The sequence below is a fragment of the Phalacrocorax carbo genome, chromosome 14, assembly GCF_963921805.1.
Source record: "Phalacrocorax carbo chromosome 14, bPhaCar2.1, whole genome shotgun sequence".
NCBI classification, from domain to species: domain Eukaryota; kingdom Metazoa; phylum Chordata; class Aves; order Suliformes; family Phalacrocoracidae; genus Phalacrocorax; species Phalacrocorax carbo.
The window spans coordinates 898,129-917,081 of NC_087526.1; the positions used below are offsets into that span (position 1 = coordinate 898,129).

The 18,953-nt window shown below is 44.2% G+C and overlaps 1 protein-coding gene across 9 annotated transcripts in view; it reads right to left on the reverse strand.

The window, feature by feature from the left end:
- The window catches only part of PEDS1 (plasmanylethanolamine desaturase 1), a 199,112-nt gene that overhangs the window by 43,819 nt on the left and 136,340 nt on the right, over nt 1-18,953 (reverse strand). For 8 of the 9 annotated variants that reach the window (XM_064465213.1, XM_064465210.1, XM_064465211.1 and 5 more), the window contains 2 exons: nt 6,755-6,903; nt 1,469-2,248 (listed from right to left, as the gene is read on the reverse strand). In XM_064465213.1, the coding sequence (XP_064321283.1) occupies nt 1,469-1,568 (100 nt within the window). In that variant the 5' untranslated portion in view covers nt 1,569-2,248; nt 6,755-6,903. Of the gene's footprint in view, nt 1-1,468; nt 2,249-6,680; nt 6,904-18,953 lie in introns of all 9 variants that reach the window. The other variant, XM_064465216.1, reaches the window with a different exon arrangement.

The following is an 18,953-nucleotide window of genomic DNA, read 5'->3' on the forward strand; positions in this document are numbered from 1 at the left end:
AGACAGGGGGATATCACCCCTAGCTGTTGGCAGCTGTCCTCTCACCATTAACCTTCATTAAGGTGGTCATCTCCCAGCCAAACAAATGCACAGTGCAGTTACTGATATAAAAGACTTCAATTAGATTTGTATGAGAGTATTGCAAAATATTAAATAATAAGGGCTGCTGCCGAACAACAGCAGGAAGGTTCATCGCCCTACCATGGTTGCTTCTCAGACAGACACAGCCCGGCTGGTTTTGGGAAATCCCACCTTGACTGGTGACACTGGGCATGCGGTGTGGGGAGAGGGGGCCCTGCTGGCATACCCTGTCTGTCTCAACCTGACGGCAAGGCTACGGCTGGCACTTAGCTGCATGAATCACCAACTACTGAAATTTAAAAGCTTGCATATGCAAATCACTAATTAAACACATTAGCATAGTCAGTTACCCAAACTGTAATCTTAATCGTATCTCCAAGTTAGGCACGCAATCACACACCCATTTTGCAGATTTGCATTTGTGAGCATGGTTTCCCGAGAGCTAGGTCCAGAAACGAGTCTAATAACCAATTTTTCCTCATGTAGTTCCAGGAAGGAAAAAAAGGAGTGAAAGTCTGCTGAGTGGCTTCCTCTCCTGAAAAGTAATGGGGGATTGTACAAAATAGGGAACTGGTGTGGACAGCTGAGTGCCTACTGGGAGGGTAGAAGGTGAGTTATGCATGCTCTCATTTAATCTAATGCCCATCTTCGTGACTCCTTCGACCCGAACGACGTGGATTTCCCTCTATTAGCAAATATTCAGGTACAGGAAAAGACTATGTGCCAGATTTTCACTTTATTTACATTGAATTACCTGAGATTAGAATCTGAAACTAGAAACTTTCTTTATTCAGTTACAAATAGCTATATTATGCAGTTTTAAGGGGTTAAGAAAAGGAGGAAATCATAACCACAGAAGTCATAAAGGCAACTTATCCCAAGCCAAATAGTTTTGTTTCTAACGCAGGGCTTTAATTATAACATGTCATATAATGATGACATAGTGCTATAATAGGCAAATATAATGCATTAATCTGATATTATATTTTGGCTTTAACAATAGGTGCAGCGAACCAGCCTTAGTGGATAACTCATTCAGAACCTATCTGCACACTCCACCTAGATACTTATCTGCCTCTTTAATTAAGTGGAGGGAAACTTCTTGAGGCCATACCCATAAAGCTAGTCTCTGATGATAGCAGAGTTACTGGAAGCCTTTGGTAATCGCTTACACCCACGTATTGTGGTTAGCTTCCAACTTTGGCTCTTTCCTTCTCGCTGTGGAACCACCTATTTATCCCCTAGCGTAAACCCCCTAGTGCGTTTGCACCAAAACGGGGTTTATTTGAGCACCACGTCAGCACACTGTCATCGGCCTTGCCAGGACTGAACCGGGCTTCCTAACTGCAGCGGTGAAAAAAAGAGCTTTGGCTCATTTTTCGCTTACCAGTATACTTTTTGAAAGAGTAGCAGCAGACTGCATCAGTGAACGCAGTACGGCCAGCGCCAGTTTCCATAACGCAAGTTCCCCAGGTTGTCCTCAGCATGTGCTCATGGCAATCAGAGACGCTACAGCAACTGGCTGCAGTGGAAGCAGGATTGGGCCTCGTGGGCTAAAACCATCTTTCCTGATTCCGTGGGTGCTATGTAACTTTGTGTACTTTGGAAAACAGCCTTTTTTGCTTCTTCAAACAGAAAGAGTTTGTAGGATTTGCACGCTAAGCTAAAAATAAAGTTTTAACTAATACATCAGTTTGGAGAAGGCGGTTCCCTGAGCTGCGGTGCTTGCTCTCTCCTGGGAGCTGTTGAGAGAAATGCCCTGCTCTGAGGCAGTAACGTACAGAAATCGCGAAGACCAAGCATGTAAACAGCATCTGAAGAAAGCTCAGGGGCAGCAGTCTCGAGGCCACGTGAGATAGCTCTCCGAGGTGACAGCAGGTACTAGAGTCCCCGCAGCAGAATAAAGGCAGCTGACATGAGGTTCCTGTACTTCACTACTAGCTGAGCAAGCCACAGAGGGTGAGCACAACCAAAATGGCTCCAACAGGTTACCGCCTCCTTTTCCTTTTTCTCTCCTTCTGCGGGTCACTTCCGTACCCTCCTCCGATCTTTTCCACTATGGAAGGCTCTGCTAATGACCTTTGAACAGACCATGTTGAGAATGTCACCGCAGAGCTTCCTAATCTTACGGTGGCGCCTAGATAATATGGTGATGGGTACTGAAATGCTGAAAAACAGACAGACAGATAGCTAGATAAGATTAGATATATAAGTAATTTAGTCAGTCATCATACAGAGCAGCTGACATAAGTTCATTTGTAAAGCCAACTGCTAAAATTGCTTTAGAAGTCCTTACATTTTAATTCTCTTGAAAGACAGACCTTTGATCTGAATTGTTTTGGTGGCATGTACATTATTTGAATGGAACCTCACCTGACCAGGTAATACCAGACCGGTCATTCCTGGCATACTATTGTCATAGGAGAACAGTGTACATGCAAATCCATACCTACCGATAGCTCAAGGGCAGGCAGATAACTGAGCATCATGGAACAGATAGAGACTGAAAGCATGAGCACCACTTTATGCTGATAGGCAGAATGAATCATGGTGAATAAAAGGCTCAAACAACCATATATATGACGAAACGTAACACCAAAACACTTAAATTAAGCATGATCGGAAAATAAAAGAGAAAAATTAATAGATAAGTGTTATTGCTTCTCTTTTTCATTAATATTTATTCATTTACACCAGGGGGAGATGGAGGAAGAAGAGAAATAAAACAGACCTGTCAGATTCGCTGTTGTTTATAGACAGTTTTATATTCCAGCTCTCAGGTAGTAGCAAAACACTGGGATGTTTGTACTGCATTCATTGCAGGGAAAACTATTTACCTTCACATGTGATTTTTTTTTTTTCAATTCAGCATTAAAAAAGAAATTTCAAAGACACTTCCTAGGGCAGTTTATTTTTGAAGTGGGTTATTTGTTTTCACCCTAAATCTGAGGCCACGGTAGTACTCCCATCTATGGAAGAGGTAAGAGAGGTAATATAAAAGTGCAGGGTTTGTTAGTCCATGAGTTTCTCTGCGTGGCACTCACCCCAGCACACGTTGCACCACTAAGTCCCACTAAAGCAAAAACTGCTAAGCGCACGGATTAACCACAGATAAATGGTTGCATGTCTTAATTAGTGATGGCTGAACGTCTCAGAAGATTCTGTGGTTGAATTAGAATAAGCATTCAAAAAGTTCAAATGTTAATCCAAGCCTCTTTAGTTTATAATGATGGAAGTCACCCTCTAGAGCCAGCTTACTCATTCCGTTTTTAATATATCCTGACTGAAGTTGGGTTTGAACCACTGCACAAACAGCAGCTGTCACGAAAAGTAGCTCCCTCCTTCAGACCCACTCAAAATCAGTAATTGCAGGTGTGCAGAAAAATCAGCCGACCGAACAGCAGCCTCCAGACAGCACTTGCCACAGTGCTGTGTCCTTCTGTGACACTTTACTTTTGCATATATTCAGCCCTAAGGCTTGAAGGCTTGGATTAATGTTACTAAATGGTTAGAATCCCCGTTTCCTTAATGTTTGGGAAGCTCAACCTCTTTTTGAAGGTACCTGCCTCTTGCCAGTGACTACAGCGAAGGAGCGACTCCTAATTTGAGCACCTCATTTGTTTGCCTGTACTTTGGAAGGGTCAAGGTCCAGCTGTCTTGTGAAACGCCTGATGTTACGGTATCTCCCTGGCTGGTAACCTGTGCCCCGTAGCTACCCCGTTCTGGGACATTTCAAGGCAGCTTTCCTGCAATTTGGTGTGTTATAATGGACTGTGACACGGGAGACTCGATTCTCTGAACAGAAGGGTTCATACACAGTATACCCAGAGCCTGATTCCCCACTGTCTTACGCCTGTGCCGCCAAACCCACGGCCTCATAGCAAGTCCACAGGGTGTGTAGATGCTGCCCAGCACACCTGGAAGTGCCAGGCCCTCAGTCTGCATAACTTAAAAGCACTGGAGGATGAGGCCAGTAGTTACAATTGCACTTTTGTGCCTAATGTCTGCATGAGCAACTATCAGGCTTGTTATGCATGTATTTGACGTCGGCAAAGAGTTGTCCAGCTTGTGCATAAATGAAGTAGATGCATAATTCCCGTTGTGCACCACACGCCAAATATGTGCAAATCAAGCACAAAAGTATGCCATCAGCTGAGATGACCATTAAAAATACGTATCTAAAAGCATTACGTAGTAAAGTGCTAAAGAACATAGTTTTAATTTTCAAAATTGCCAAGCAGCAAGCAGCTCTTGGTTTCTTTGAGAATCAGACCACTCACATTTCTGCTGAGGTTTGGGAACATGATTCTATATACCTGTCTTTTGAGGAACACTGGCCAAATTGCTAGCTGTCGACTGGAGTCTTTATCAGGAAATCTGTAATTGAATGTTCCAGGCCAAGATGCATGGAAAACAAAACTGGGCAGAAACTTGTATAGTATGGTGGTGGTTACACTAGAAGCAGTAAAAAGGATTAAAAAAACTAGTTCCATTAAAAAGCCCAGTTCAGGAAAAGGGACAGAAATGTACTTCTGTGAACTTGAAATGTGTACTTTTGTGTTTGCAGTGATAACAGCAGCCCTTCCTACAGCACTGTGCACTTTCAAAGCTTTGAATGAATATCTGTAGCTGATGTAGTACCTTTAAATAAAGTCTTAATTGTGAAACAAAGGAATAATAAAGAAAAGTCAATACTTTTTTTATTATTATTATTCAAAGCTTAGAACAGTTTAGGTTGGAGTTTTGGGTGAAGGTTTGGTTGCTGCCTTTTCCCCTTTTATCTGAACCAGCTCACTCAGACCTAATCTTCATCATCTAAACCACATGATTAACACACAAAATAACTTTGGAGCAAGCCAGGTCCAAGCAGGAAGCTGCAAGTACTATCATGTCCTCACGATATTAGCCAGCAAAATAACTGTGGTTTCTTCAGTTGTTTGTTTTTTTTTAATTCTCTACATTTATGTTTTCCTTGAAAGGGGCTTGCGTTTTTGTTTCCACTTTGTGTTGGAAACTTTCAGATTTACAATCACACTCCTGGAGGGAATGCTTTTTCTCCTCGACCATGCCCACAAGACTGGGGCAGGCCCGGACCCTTACGCGGGATGGCTAAGGACAACTCTCACTCTGCTCGCGTTTGTCAACCAAAACCAATCGCCCAGCCAGATAGCACCTCTCCCATCTGGAAAAGTTTAAAAGAAAGTAGCTACGACCGTATCATGTGAGGGGACTGGTCCTGCTGGTGCGTATTAGGCTTGTTCAGAATATTCCATCTGAATTGGCTGTCCTGAGAAAATAGACGCTCCTTTACATCTTTCAGGATCCCAGTGGGTTTTAGGTGGGAACTCAGTACTAAGCTGTTCAGATCACAGCAGTTCTGGGCATGTCTAGACATAAAGTTGCTGGTACTGGAAGAAATGTTATCCTGAGCAGGGAGGAACCTACTGAGTTGTAGGTGCTTAAGTCCTCTTTTGCATCTGGCCCTAACTTGCAAGAGAGGAAGAGCCAAATGCTCAAAGGCAGCTTCCATTTTATGGCTCTAAATTATGCAAAAAAATTATGGACTTGATAATTTTGCACCTGCATTTGTATTGGAGGTGAGGGAGAGCCTCGACCAGGTGGGGAGAGGCTGGGATTCTCTGCCCTTTCTCTGCTCTGTGAATTCAGAAGGGAAGAGAGGCTTCATGCCAGCAGAAATCATAGTCCCCATGTGTGTCATACACTCCTATGTAAAGCTCTGCGGTTGGTACGCTGGGTGCTTGTTGGGCAATGGCATGGAGAAGGCTGGTTTCCTTGGAACATTTTCTGTTCATTGTACTGTTCCTTCCCAGCATTTCACAAACCACCACAAAGAAGACAACAAAAAGGGGGGAAAAAACCTTCTTAAAATGAATTGTGTGTCTCTTCCCTCACTATCCCAACAGCCTTGGCAAGCTTATAGGAGCCAGGCAGAGCTGGTCTCTGCTGGATGTTACTCTTCACACAGTTTTACGATAATTTTGGGGAGTCTGCATGACTGAATGGTGAAAGCACAGGGAGGGAAGTCAGGACACTCAGCCTTCATTCCTGGTTCTGCCACCAAGATCCTGTTTGCATTGGGATTACATATATAAACTCTTTTGGTTGTCCCATTGGCATGAACCCTGTTTTATGTATTTGTGCTACTTCTGTTATTTCTAGGGCTATCTGAGGCTCAAATCAAAACAATAGCCAAATGTCCCAATTTATCTGCAAAACAAATTATAAACGTAAGAACTATGACCTCTCCGCTCTGATTCAAAGCCTATTAAAGACAATGTAAAGACATCTGTTGACTCCAGTATACTTTAGATTACAGTGCAGGCTCTTGACCGGACGGAAAAGAGAGGGAAGGCCACCAGAACTCAAGGAAGAGGTGGGAGAGCTACGATGCATATAAATGGGAAGTAAAAACACCCTCAAGGGATGCTGGAAGCAAGACTTCTGGCAAGGCTTGGCTAGAACACAAGTTTAGGGACCCAGCTTTTGCAGCTTCTTGGCTCATCCTAGGAAGAAAACAGCTTCCTGTCTTAACCTCTTAATGCGAGTTCTGTATTTGTAATTTGCAGTACTTTTCATACCTGAAAGAACAACAACAAATTCTGCTTTCATGGCAAATTCCCAATGATTCCATTGCAAGCACAGCACAGCTCACCTCCTCTTATTCTCTGCTGTCGGGTCTTTTCCACGTCTTTCCGCGCTGTGAGGCTTGAGGGATCCTCTCCCCACTCATGCTCATTCTTGGTCTCTGTTTCTTTGACGCAGGTAACAATTCTTAACTCCATCTAAAGATCGTATTTGTTTCTGTAGCAACCAAAACAGAAAAAAAGAAGACTGATTCAAACACTGTCTTCTGCATCCATTCAAGACATCTCCTGCATATAGTCACAGCGCGTTTTCTCCTTGCTTTTCATCAGAAGCCTTACAGCCAAGTTCAGCTGTTCCCACATGGGGCTTATGGAGGAGAACAGGGCAGCTGGACGCTCCTCGCTGCCATGCCTGCAGAAGTGGTCTGTAAATGTAGCACGTGATCATCCCAAAGCACAAATAAGGAAGAAAAGAATGAACCAAAAATGTATTCCTGTTTTTGAAAAGGAAATCTCATTCTTTTCACTAGGTAGCACTGCTATTTCAGTATTGTGGTTTTCCAGACAGCCCTAACTTTGTGGTCCTTCCCTAAGTACCTGCTTCCCTGGGGTTGGTACCTACAGCCGCCCTCTCTGCCTTTCAAAATCCTCTTTTAAATTAACTAAGTGGTTCCAAACAAGTGGTGGGCTGCACATAAACCTGGAAAGTTTGTCTAAGAACAGATTTTTCCTAAGTTATTTTAATGTCTTTATCAAAATAAAAACAGCAAAGCTGCATAACTATGACCCACCAATGGCCATGCCATCTCTAGTCCATCTGCTATCCTGGTGCAAAATGAGGGAGTTTGAATATGAACACCGATTATATAAGGAGATGCTTCGGGTTGTGATCAGAGATGGCTCTTTCTTCTGAAAATACACTACATTTGAGTCACTAGCAGCAGTGACAAAAAAGATATTTTGGTTCATAAGGAAATGCTTTGATTCAAATATTTAATCTTGCTTTACGGGTTTCTGAAAATATAATTAAGCAGTAAACTAAACTGGAAACTCTAACTGGAATCCTAAAGCTAATATGTTTCACTTAGGAAATGCTGAAATGGTATAATTTGATTTGTTTGGAATTGCAGGGTGATAAAACTAAAACAGTCAGTTGAAACTGGTTCTCATTCGCAAAGCATTTCAGTTTTCCTAGATTTGAACATTTTGGCTAAGATTATCCGATGATAAATAATGGGAGGATGTTACTGTGAAGAAATAAGGTGCTGTCAGGATCAGGATTTCGGTATTACCGAGAGCAGGTCTCTAATGGCAGTTCACTGCACTATTTTATCCATGATGTTTACAGACCTCTCAGCTGAAAGGCGGAGCAGGTACAGTAAGGAGTGAGTCACCGTTCGCTTTTAGTATATTATGAGCTATGGCAAAGTTACACCTCAACAAATCCGTAAACTCCACTTGGCAGGAAAATACCATGCACAGTTGTGATGCCACAGAAATAAGGTATCATAATGAAAACAATGGTTCTTTTCCCCTCAAGATTTTCTTTAGGCCTGTCCTCAAAATGAATCCTAGGCAGGTAATTTATTGTTTATCCACATGACATTTAAGCAGCATATTTAGAACAGTTGCAGTTCATCCTTTAAATTCAAACATAACATCAATCCAGCAATTTTTGGCAAATAAAAAAGGCAGCAACGGAGTGTCAAGAATTCAAGGAGACTCCAATCTAATTTAAATGGTGTTGCTCTCGAAAGCTGGCAGCAAGGAGTGCATCTTTTAAAAATGTTTCTATTAGAGGCTGATGTTTATGATCGCTCTCAGCTTGGCAAGAAAAACACTCTTCTAAACATTTACATTTCACATTCTTTAGGACAGTTGAAAAATGTTGGCTTGCAGTTCTCCACACTGCAGAGAGGTTGCGAGGAATGTTACAGTAGAACGTTAATAGCCATGTACTTTTCTTGTTCTTTGATTTACTGTGTGGTAGTTTTTATACTAGTTTTGTTCTTAATGTTGTCTGTCCTGAGTTTCACTCAGCCTAGGTTTATTTTTCTAGTTAATAAAAACAAAGTCAATGAATTTATTAATAATACTTTGTACTAACATTATAGTGACTGTTTGGAGACTTTCCCATTTGAATATATTCACTATATACTGTTGCAAAACTCCCCGGCAGAGTCAGAAAACGAGCATTTTTCAAGAGATGCGGTCTGTGAAGGAGGGGCTGTCGCTGTTCTGGTTGTCCAAGCAGTGCAGCTGTGTTCTGGTTTGCCTATAACCCTGATCACAATGTACAGACATCACCGACAAAAATAATAATAACACAGTGTAGAACCCCTGGTCAGTCCCTCTGGCTCCACGGTAACTACCTCCACGAGCAACTGCCACGTCCAGGCGAGACGTTTGTGTCACACCTCACGGCCCCAGCGCACAGCTCTGGTGAGCTCTCGCAAACAGTGCCATCAAAGCCAGCTGGGCTGACGGCTTGTGCCTGCCTGCTCACTCCCCTGCGCAGATTTCCCAGTCTGACCCACCCTCATAGCATCGGGGGGGCGGGGGGTAGCGTTGGCTTTATTCTTCACCAAGAGCACCGCTTTCAAGGCAATGTTTTGAAAGTACAATTAAATTGTAGACTAGAGGTGCACAGCTGTATTCAGTGTGTTCCCCATTCCACGGATCACTTAAGGATATGCATGAATCTTACTGACACAGTTAAATGAATCGCTGAATTAGGACTGATGCACGGGATGCGATGAAGTCCTAAACATTGCCAACTCCGAGGAAGGTCACTGGAAGCTGATGGTAGCTAGGCACTACAGGATTGAATAAACACAAGAGTGTATCCACACGAATAATTTTCCGTATGCAAATCACCTCGCTGCAGTGTTGCAATCAGTGGGATTCCCCAGGCTGGACTGCTCCTGTGGGTAAGCTCACTCATGGTCTGAGGATCTGCAGAATCAGGCTTGCCAGTATGTGCTGGGTGCCTGTGCACTATCATTTTAATTGTTTGCTAAGGTGTGTACAATCTCTGTTAAGGTACACGTAAGCCACAATCACAGCGGCATCGAGTCAGCTGCTTCGGGTCTGGGCCATCTTGCTGTCAGTTGAAGACATGAGACTGATGGAAATGTCTTGTTTGATGGCACTTGGATAAAGGATGAAATTTGCCATATGCTTTGCTGGTAGTAGTAGAGAACTAAGTAAGGAGAGAACTGCCAAGCAGCAGAGAACTCAAGGCAAGGGAATTTTGCAAATTGAGAACACAAACTGTAGGTGTGAAGCCTTAATTGCTGGTCACAATTAGGCAACAACACAAACCGTACACGTATAATGCCCTTCATCAGAGGAATTCAGGTGACTTAGAAAGTTTATTAAAGTCTCATCAAAACATGCTGTTGTGACAGTATTGCACGGGACCCCCTGAAGCAGCCATAAACTACCTTGTCTGGGCCATGGCAAAACGCCCGGGCCTTACGGCTCCCGGCACCGTGCGGTCAGGAGTGCGCTCCCTGTGCTCGGCGTTAGCCGAGGGTTTATGCTGCTCAGGGAGGTGCTCTCGGTAGGATAAAAGCTGGGTCTTGCTGGCTTACATCAAACTTGTTTGGGAATATTTGCAAACTCATGGAAACAAAAGACAATGTCTCCTGACAAAACATTTTAGTGTAATTCTGTGCAAGAACGCTCTCATTCCAGAACAAAAATGACCACACAAAGACTGACTCAAAACTAACTCCCTGCCAGCCTTGAGAAACTGAAAGTCCCATTTTAAAGTTGAAAGCGCTCACAAAAACCCTGTGTTTTTATTTAGTTTGTTGTTTCCAGTGTGTTCATCCCAAGCGCCCAAAATCCAAATAAAGTCGGGGGGATCTCGAGGTACCCAGTGACGGCTGCATCACGTCAAGACGAGCACCCAAAATCCAATAAGGTCAGTTGAACCTCGAGGCGCTCAGTGACTCATTTCAAGGCAGACATTAAAAATTAAGCAGCTTTGAAGGGTTTTGAAAATCTTAGCCTAAGTGACTGGGACAGAGGATGAAGATGAGGAGTTCCTGTTCTCATAGACAAGTCCCCTCAGAGCAACTCGTTATCAATAAATAATCGATATTCATATAGATTAGCATATACAGGTTTCTACAGGAAACCCGTAACACATCACAAATAATAACTTAATAGAATCTCTGTATAACCAATGTCTTGAATAACACTAACAACTCTGTATAAAGAGAGAAAGGGAGCAGCTCAGAGTGGGTGGCAAGCAGTAGCCAGCAGCCTGGCTAGGAGGAAGGGAGAAATAATAAGGCGCCCATTTCCCAGGAAGGGCCAGCAGGTGTATTTATAGAGGTCACACACCTTCTGGTCAATTAGGTCTAAACCCAGAGGAACCACTGGTAAAATATCCATTGCTGCTGGCTTTGGTAAAAGCCAATTAGAGATGTATTTATATTATAAAACCTAATTTCTAGGAAATGAAACTTCAAAGAGTTGCCCAAAGAAGGATGGAGCATGGTGTATGTTCAGAACTGGGACTAATGGTTCCCAGTGCCTGATCATAGACATTCTGTAAGATTCAAGGGAGGCCTCTTGTTGCAAAATTTAAGCCAGAATTGAAATAATTTTCACTTTTTTACTTTCCATTTTACTTGTTTGCTTCCTCCCAGTCTAGTATCTAAATGTTCAACTTTAATTGGTGGGTGGGTGGGTGTTGGTCTCTGCTCCCAAGTCACCAGTGACAGGATGAGAGGAAACAGCCTCAGGCTGCGCCACAGGGGGTTTAGATTGGAGATTAGGGAAAATGTCTTTACTGAAAGCATGGTCAGGCCCTGGCACGGGCTGCCCAGAGAGGTGGGGGAGTCACCGTCCCTGGGGGGGTTCAAAAAACCTGTAGACGTGGCAGTTCAGGGCACGGTTTAGGAGGCCTGGGGGTGTTGGGTTGGGGGTTGGACTCGATGATCCTAGAGGTCTTTTCCAACCTTAATAATTCTATGAATCTTCTATTAATTATTTCTAAATAAACACTTGCTGTACTACAAGGCTTGTCAGATGTTGGGGGCAAGGTAAATGAAAACAAAGCTATGGTGTTACAGTTCCATGGAGATCATAGACGGAGTCCGAGAAGCACGTGTGGGTGAACCTGTACATCAGCACAACTTCATGGGATTCTGCAAGTGGGAGTACTTTTTGCCAGGCAGCAAAGAACCAGTGCAGGAGCTGGGAATGCCAAGTGCCGAGTTTGCAAAGGCGGCCCCTTTAGTAGGCACAAACAGATCCCTTTCTGAGGCACAGAGGGACTCCCCATAGCTCCTCTAAGCCATGGTGCTGTACAACGAGTAGACCAAAGTCATACCAGGGGTTAGTGACAAAGCTGAAAAGAATCCAGATTGCCAGCTCCTTGTCCTAAATACCAAATGTAGTCCTGCCTTCTCTTCTGGGATAAAAGTGTAAGGAAAAATGTTCGAAAAGCTTTCAAGAAGCAGTGTGGATTTTGCTGCTAAAAGGAGGAAACATTATCAAAGGATCAGAAAATTCCACAAAGTAACACAACAGTTACTATTGCAAAACTCTGGGGGCTCTCTTCTGTGGTATATTCAGCAGCTCAGATTCACAGCAGTATTTCTTCGTCCTCCACAGTCATAAATTCTTTTTCCTGTTTTGGATAAGTTCAGTAAGCTCAATTCTTCTGGCTTCAGCGAGAGCCAGACCTTGCCTAAAACGTAATATTTTTATTGTCCTTTCCATAGAACATTTATGCTGTGTTTATCAGGTTCATTTCTTTTTTCATTAGAAGTTAATCACAATGCCATTAGCACTGCTTTAATGTCATGAGAATCATACTCTGTAGGGTGCATCCTATGACTGCCTCAGAAATCCCTCCCTGTGGATATTTTGTCTCTGTGAAATAGTCTGGTTCCAACTATTCATCTTTGCCAAGAAGAACAATGTTACCAATTATTCCTACAGTGGAAAATAAATCAGAACAATCATTTGTTTTCCTGCAGTTGGTTGTACATATCCTTCATCAGAAGAAATTTAGCTATGAATTAGAAAAATTTCCTTTCACCTTCCCAGTCTCTTCAGTTTGTGCAGGATTCATGGTATGCCTGTGCATCAGATGAGTTATTTTACCTGGGAGGTAGGAATTGTGCCAAGTTCATACCTGCTCAAGATGTTATTCAGTTTTATGAAGGAGACTGGCATAATGCCTATCTACAAAAAATCTCCAGCATTATTATGTAGAGCATAGAGAGTTAACAGTGACCCAGTAAAAGAAACCAAGCATCTGAAGATGGTTTTGCAGAGAGAAAAGACCTGTCATTAGTGAAAAGAAATGAGGTGAAATTACTGAAAGAGCATTTCTGATCACACAATCAAGGAAACGTAGAACAGAACTCCAGGGCACAGAGGGATCTGTGAGTACTACCTTGGGGAGAAGGTACTACAATACAGATACTTCTTCAGATAAGGGCATATCAAAATTCAGTGCCGGAGCTCAGAAACCCAAACATTCATGTTAAAAACATGATCAGTTTGTGTTCATGGACTGGGACACGAGTGGCTTTACACTTGGCTCGCATGTGGTGCTTAAGCACGCAATTCATAAGAATAATTCTGGCGCGCCTTTAACTTGAAGGTACGAGAGCTCAGAGCAGATGCACACTCGGGCTATACAGACGTCAGCCTCCGTGCACGCGGTTGGGGAAATCTGGTCCCGAAGACGTTCTGCGTTTATTTCCGCCCGCAGCGGGATGGCGGCGGTGTTGTCCGAGGTGCTGAGTCCTCCTCAGGTCACCGTGAAGCTGAAGGGAGCCGCAGGTGCTCCATGCCACTGAAAATCACATCATTGGCTTAATCATCAACAAAGTCTTATTACCAGGATTTGCAGCTGGGATCCAATGAAATCTGAGATAGCAGTTAGAGTCCTAGGCAACTAGTAATACCAGTTTTTCTAGAAAATTAATAAATGCAAATGTTAACTGTTCTAAATTCACTTCATAAACAAGTCACCTGGAAAGATTTGTGGTTTTCATTAAAACAGAGAATATAAATAGAAAAGGAAATGGAAGGCCTGATACTTAGTGTCCAATAAACCCCACAATGCAGCCAAGGTTTTGCAAGGGTATGCAATGAGACAATTAGCAAACTGTCATTGTACTCTTTCAATCACTATAAAATACATTTAAATGCTTTCTAAGTGTGCAGCACATTAGTGACTAATGAAGCATCTGCAGCTGATAGGCTGGATCCTGCACTGAACAAGGCAGAGCGAAGACGACAAACAGCACTAAACTGCACGGCGGGCGCAAGAGGCCGAGAAGCTCCAAGGAAGTGATTCTGTTCTCAGCTGCTGGAAGAGACTGGCCAGGGATGAACGCTGCCAAGTGCTTCATTAACACAGAGGCCGTGAGCCTCGATACATGCCCAGTGTCCATTCACACCCAACGATTTTGAGGCTAAGTGAGCAGAGGAACTTGAGATTCGTCCCTATTCAGTGTAAGAAAGCGTGTCACACCGAGCCTTGGTGTTGTTTCCACTCTTGTCTTATCCCTGCTACAACAGCTTGCTGTCCTGCAATAGGCAGACCAAACCCCAAGCAAAAGTTCTGTGTTACTGCACGGTGCTGAAAAAACTATGCTCCTCCTGAAGTCCTGGCTCTAGGAGACAAATGCAGATTGCCCTGGAAATCTGCCCAGATCTAAATGTGAGTGTGGAAATGGGTGTTATGGCCTGCACGGTGTTTGTGTTCAAACTCTCCCTCGCCTGCAGTTTCCAGATTTTTCCTACTAAAACTAGTGTGAGATTATAAACTTAAAGGATCTATCAAGTAATTAGGTATTAGCTTGATAATGAATTATGGACTGAAGAAAAGTCTCATAGGCTAAGAAAGTTTGAAAAATTATGCACTTGCCTCCAAAGAAGAAGGAAAAAGAAAAAGGGCATATAAGGAGAATAAAACTACCATATCACAGGTATAAGGTCTTAGCAGAACTAACTCAAAGGGTAGACTGCATTCTGAATCTGGACCACGAGTAAGATCTTCCCAGCTTCTCCAGTGGCCTAGACATGTGTCACCTACATTCCTCACCAGTCTCTCAGAAAGCAGCTGTAATGTGCAACCACAGCTCCCAGCGTGAAGCCACCACGTGCTACCTGCCGAGCCGGGCAGAGTCCAAGCGATGACACTGCTTCGCACTGCTGTGTGGACTGCAGTAAAAATTACCCAGCTGACCGCCATAAAAATTAATTGAGTGGCCCCGCTCGAAGCATCCTGCGTCTTCCTGGAGTTATGCATTGGAAAGGACTCTCTGAGTCACCCTCCTAATTTGCATATCCCTTTGCATCTTGGCATTAACAGTCAAGAGCCACTGCAGCCAGCTAGAAAAGCCTCATGTTTGTGCTCTCCCATGCAAATACCTCTTCTCCCTATATATTAGTTACTGTGTGTGGGTTTTCTCTCTCACTCTCTCTTGCCATATGTGTGGGAGTTGATGGCATCAACTTTGTGAAATCTCAACACATGCCAAGAACAGCTGGAGAAGTTGAAACAAGTTCTGGGTGAGGTGAGTTTCATGGGCAGGGACTGAAATTAGCAAAGGTACCGTGGCTGCTTGCCATCCTGGGAGTCTCACAGGGCGCATGTGGGCCTCGCTTGCTCCAAGAGCAGATTCCCCACGGAAAAAAGCATTCGACTTGATTTAGATAATGACGATGACAGAGATAGCTGAATTAGAAGAATCTGTTCACCAGGAGAGACCATCTCTGCACCTCTTCTGTGACTGGTTCCTTATGTAAATATAAAAATTTCATCATGAGTCTGAGGTAATTAATATCGTTAACCAGCATGTAGCACTCTTCATCTTCAAAATGCTTTACCAACATTACTAATTAATCACCACAACACTCTGGGAAGTTATCATGTTAATCAATGGGTAAACTGAGGCACAAAGATTTAAAGTGTCACAGCCTGCCAGTGGCGGGACTCTTGTGTCCCGGGCTGGCGCTCAGTGTGTCACAGTGCGTGGCCGAGCTACCTGATATGCGTTGTGATAAGAAGGAACAAACCAAGAGGGCATTCCAGGATGAGTGATATAGGCCTCCCTCCAGACTGCACCCAGAGCAGAGCCTCTTAATCTCTGGGTGCTCCCTACAGGTCTCTGTGCTCCCAGATCTGTCTGTCCTCCCCTTGTAACATCTACAGGATGTTTCTGTTGATCGTTCTGCATGTTCCCTTCAGCCCTCCAACGGCGTTCCTGGCGTGAGAGCTACACTCTGGCCTCGGCCGTAGCTATCACTTAGGTATCTACATCTTCTTCTCTGGGAATTTTAGAAGATAAAGAACCAAATGATACGTCTGATGAATTTTAGTGTTATAAATTGTTTAATAACTAGCACTCACTTTTGAAGCACTTTACACATCTGCCTCAGAAGAATTCCCACTTTTTGCCTCAATGTCTCAAACAGGAATATTTGAGTCTGGTTCAAAGTTTGGTGTTAAGTTGTTAATTTTCTATAACCAATTCTTTTTTTAGGCTAGTAAATGCAGCTTTTAACTTATCAGGTTTTGCCATTAGTTCAGCCTGGACATCTCCACTGGCTCATACATCGTTGCTTAGTTATGTCATTCCCAGACAAACCTGGGAAGAATTGTGAAAGAAGTGACCTCCCTGCCCAATTCAGAAGATGAAACTTCAGTGCAGCCTACTAAATATAAAAATATGCACAGTACATCTGGAAGAAAAGTTTGCTTTTCTTGAGGCTTCACAAGAGGGATCTGTCAAATGTGGCAGGCTGTCATTAAAAACAATTAACCTAATCAAAAATCCCTTTTCTCGTATTTCTGCCTAGTCAGGTGAATATTAAATACTAGATTTTCCAGGGGGGGAAAAAAGAGGAAATCAGCACCTATGTTTTCACTCAAACATGCGTACGATGGAGCAAGTACAGATTTGCCTTCGTATACCTAAAGTATGCATGTAATTAGCATGACTGCACAGGGAGTCATGAGCCTTGTATGCGCGACTGGCCACCTGCATGTCATTTGGGCACGTCATTGCCTTAATAGTGACAATGCTTGTGCATGCAACCCTAGCATTGACACGTATGGATACACACCTTCCTCAGGCAAAGGGGACTTGTGAGAGCTGCCGTTCTAACCTCACGCTCCCCAGGAGTGCTGGTACCTGTTAGGACAGTACTTCTCATTGAACATGTAGATCTTGTACCTGTTTGGTTTAGAGTAAACTGGTTGCTTGTGATGTTTTAACTCCTAGCATCACCACCCCGAGTACAATTCTCTCCTCATCACTCCCAAACCTCTTTTGTGTCTTCCAGAAGTGGAGGAGGCAAAGAAAAACCCTGGTTCCTTTGAGGTGGGAGCTCACCCCAAGGGGGAGGAGAGGGAAGCTGACCTCCAGTGCATTTACTGATCTTATTTATTTTTAAAGGCACTTAGCCATAAGTCTCAGCCTATGGCTCTGCTTCCTGCAGGCACACCCTGCTTGTGGCTGTGAAGGTACTCACTAAGCACTAGTAACACCCAGCATTTATATAGGGCTTTTCATCTTCAAAGCACTTCCCGAACATCGTTTAATTAATGAATCCTCACAGCCCTCTGTGAGGTATGCACAGTTATTACCCCCACATTTTACAAGTGAGGAAAACTGAGGCAGCGATTAGCTGAGGCAACACTGTGGGAACTGGGATTAGAGCTCAGGAGAACTCAGGAGTGCCTGGACCCCCGTCCCACGCCATGATTGCCAGGCTGCCTTGTTGGGAGATGCACGTGGTGCCTCGGTTCAGCACAGTATCTTGAACGTGACCAGTGCTGACCCTTTGGTGCATCAGCAACATCTTTTGCTTCCAGGTCCACATCGGTTTTCTGTGTGGAGATCTGGAAGAACTTTCTTTTTTGTCTTTCCGTATCGGTTCCAGAACCTGCTGTCACCCAGACAGGAGATCCAAAGAAAGACACTGGGACTGAGCTTCCGTTGCCTATAGCACTACCTAACATATTCAGTTTAGTGCCTTCACAGTGTTTTTAAAATGACACCGAAGGGGGACTTTCTCCCAGAGACCTCGGAGCGCTCTATGGACAAAGGACAGTGTTGCAATCCCAAATCACAGTGTGGCTCTGTGCAGACTGTCAGACCAACTCGGGCTTGGCCTCGGCTGAAGATCTGATGATTCACGACCCTCAGCCCACATCCATGAAAGTTCAGTGAGTTTCACTCACATCCTCCTCAGTAACTGCGGGTTCCTCCCTTGAGAAGCCCCAGGGTATCCCAGTTCCCAGCTGACATGTGGCGGACAGGAGCAGACTTCCTGGTCGTAATGGTAGCCAGTAGGGTGAGAGAGGGCACCAATGATGGGGGTTAAACCTGGATGGTTCAACCTCGTCAAACTTGAATATCCGAGAGAACCTGCAGGGGTTGGTTCCTTTCCAGCCCTCCAGGCCTCTCACAGCCCTAATTATTATTGTTGTTGTCGTTATTATAACAAAACATTCATATACTGCCATAAAATACAAACTAGATAATACACGTTCCTTGCCTGAAGAGCTCAGGCTTTAAACAGGCTGGACATTCTGAACTGGATCCCTCAGGAGAGACAGGGAAGGCGCAGCCCTTTTACAGCAATTTCCCCTCTCAATTCCTTTCCAGCGCGGCTGGATGCCGTGCAGGGTTACGGGACGTGGCAATAGGCAGCTGACCAGGCGGCATCAGAGATACAGCATGCTCCTCCAGCTGTGCCTCAGCTCATGCTCTGCTACGCACAGCAGCTGTGGGAGAAAGATTTGTGGCTGCAAGTCACACTCACAAGGCAGGGGACTGGGGAGGAATGGGATTTCATTGAGGGCGTGCTTCTCAAAACAGCTGCAGCTCAAAGCTGGTCCCTACCACTCGGAAAGCAATGTCCAGCCCGCTGTTCCTGGTGGGGCAGCAGCTCCCAGCGCCTGCCGAGCTCTCACTGGCACTATCAGGGAATTGCTGTCAATCGGTTGATCAGCAATGCTGCCTCTGTCTGAGCCAGACGGTGCGGTACCACCTGCAGAAACGCAGCAGGGGCTGCTCCATCCTGCTCCTGTACAAGACAACCATCCCACAGGTGGTGTTTCAAACGCACCGTTCTACTAAAGTGAGGTGGTGGAATTGTAACGCTCGAAAGAAATCAGGAGCATGGTAGTGCGTAGCGAGGTGACGCCTTTGCACAGCTCCCTGCTGGGAAGCACTGGGGAATCTGTGGTTCGTAAATGCTCTTCTGGCTGAG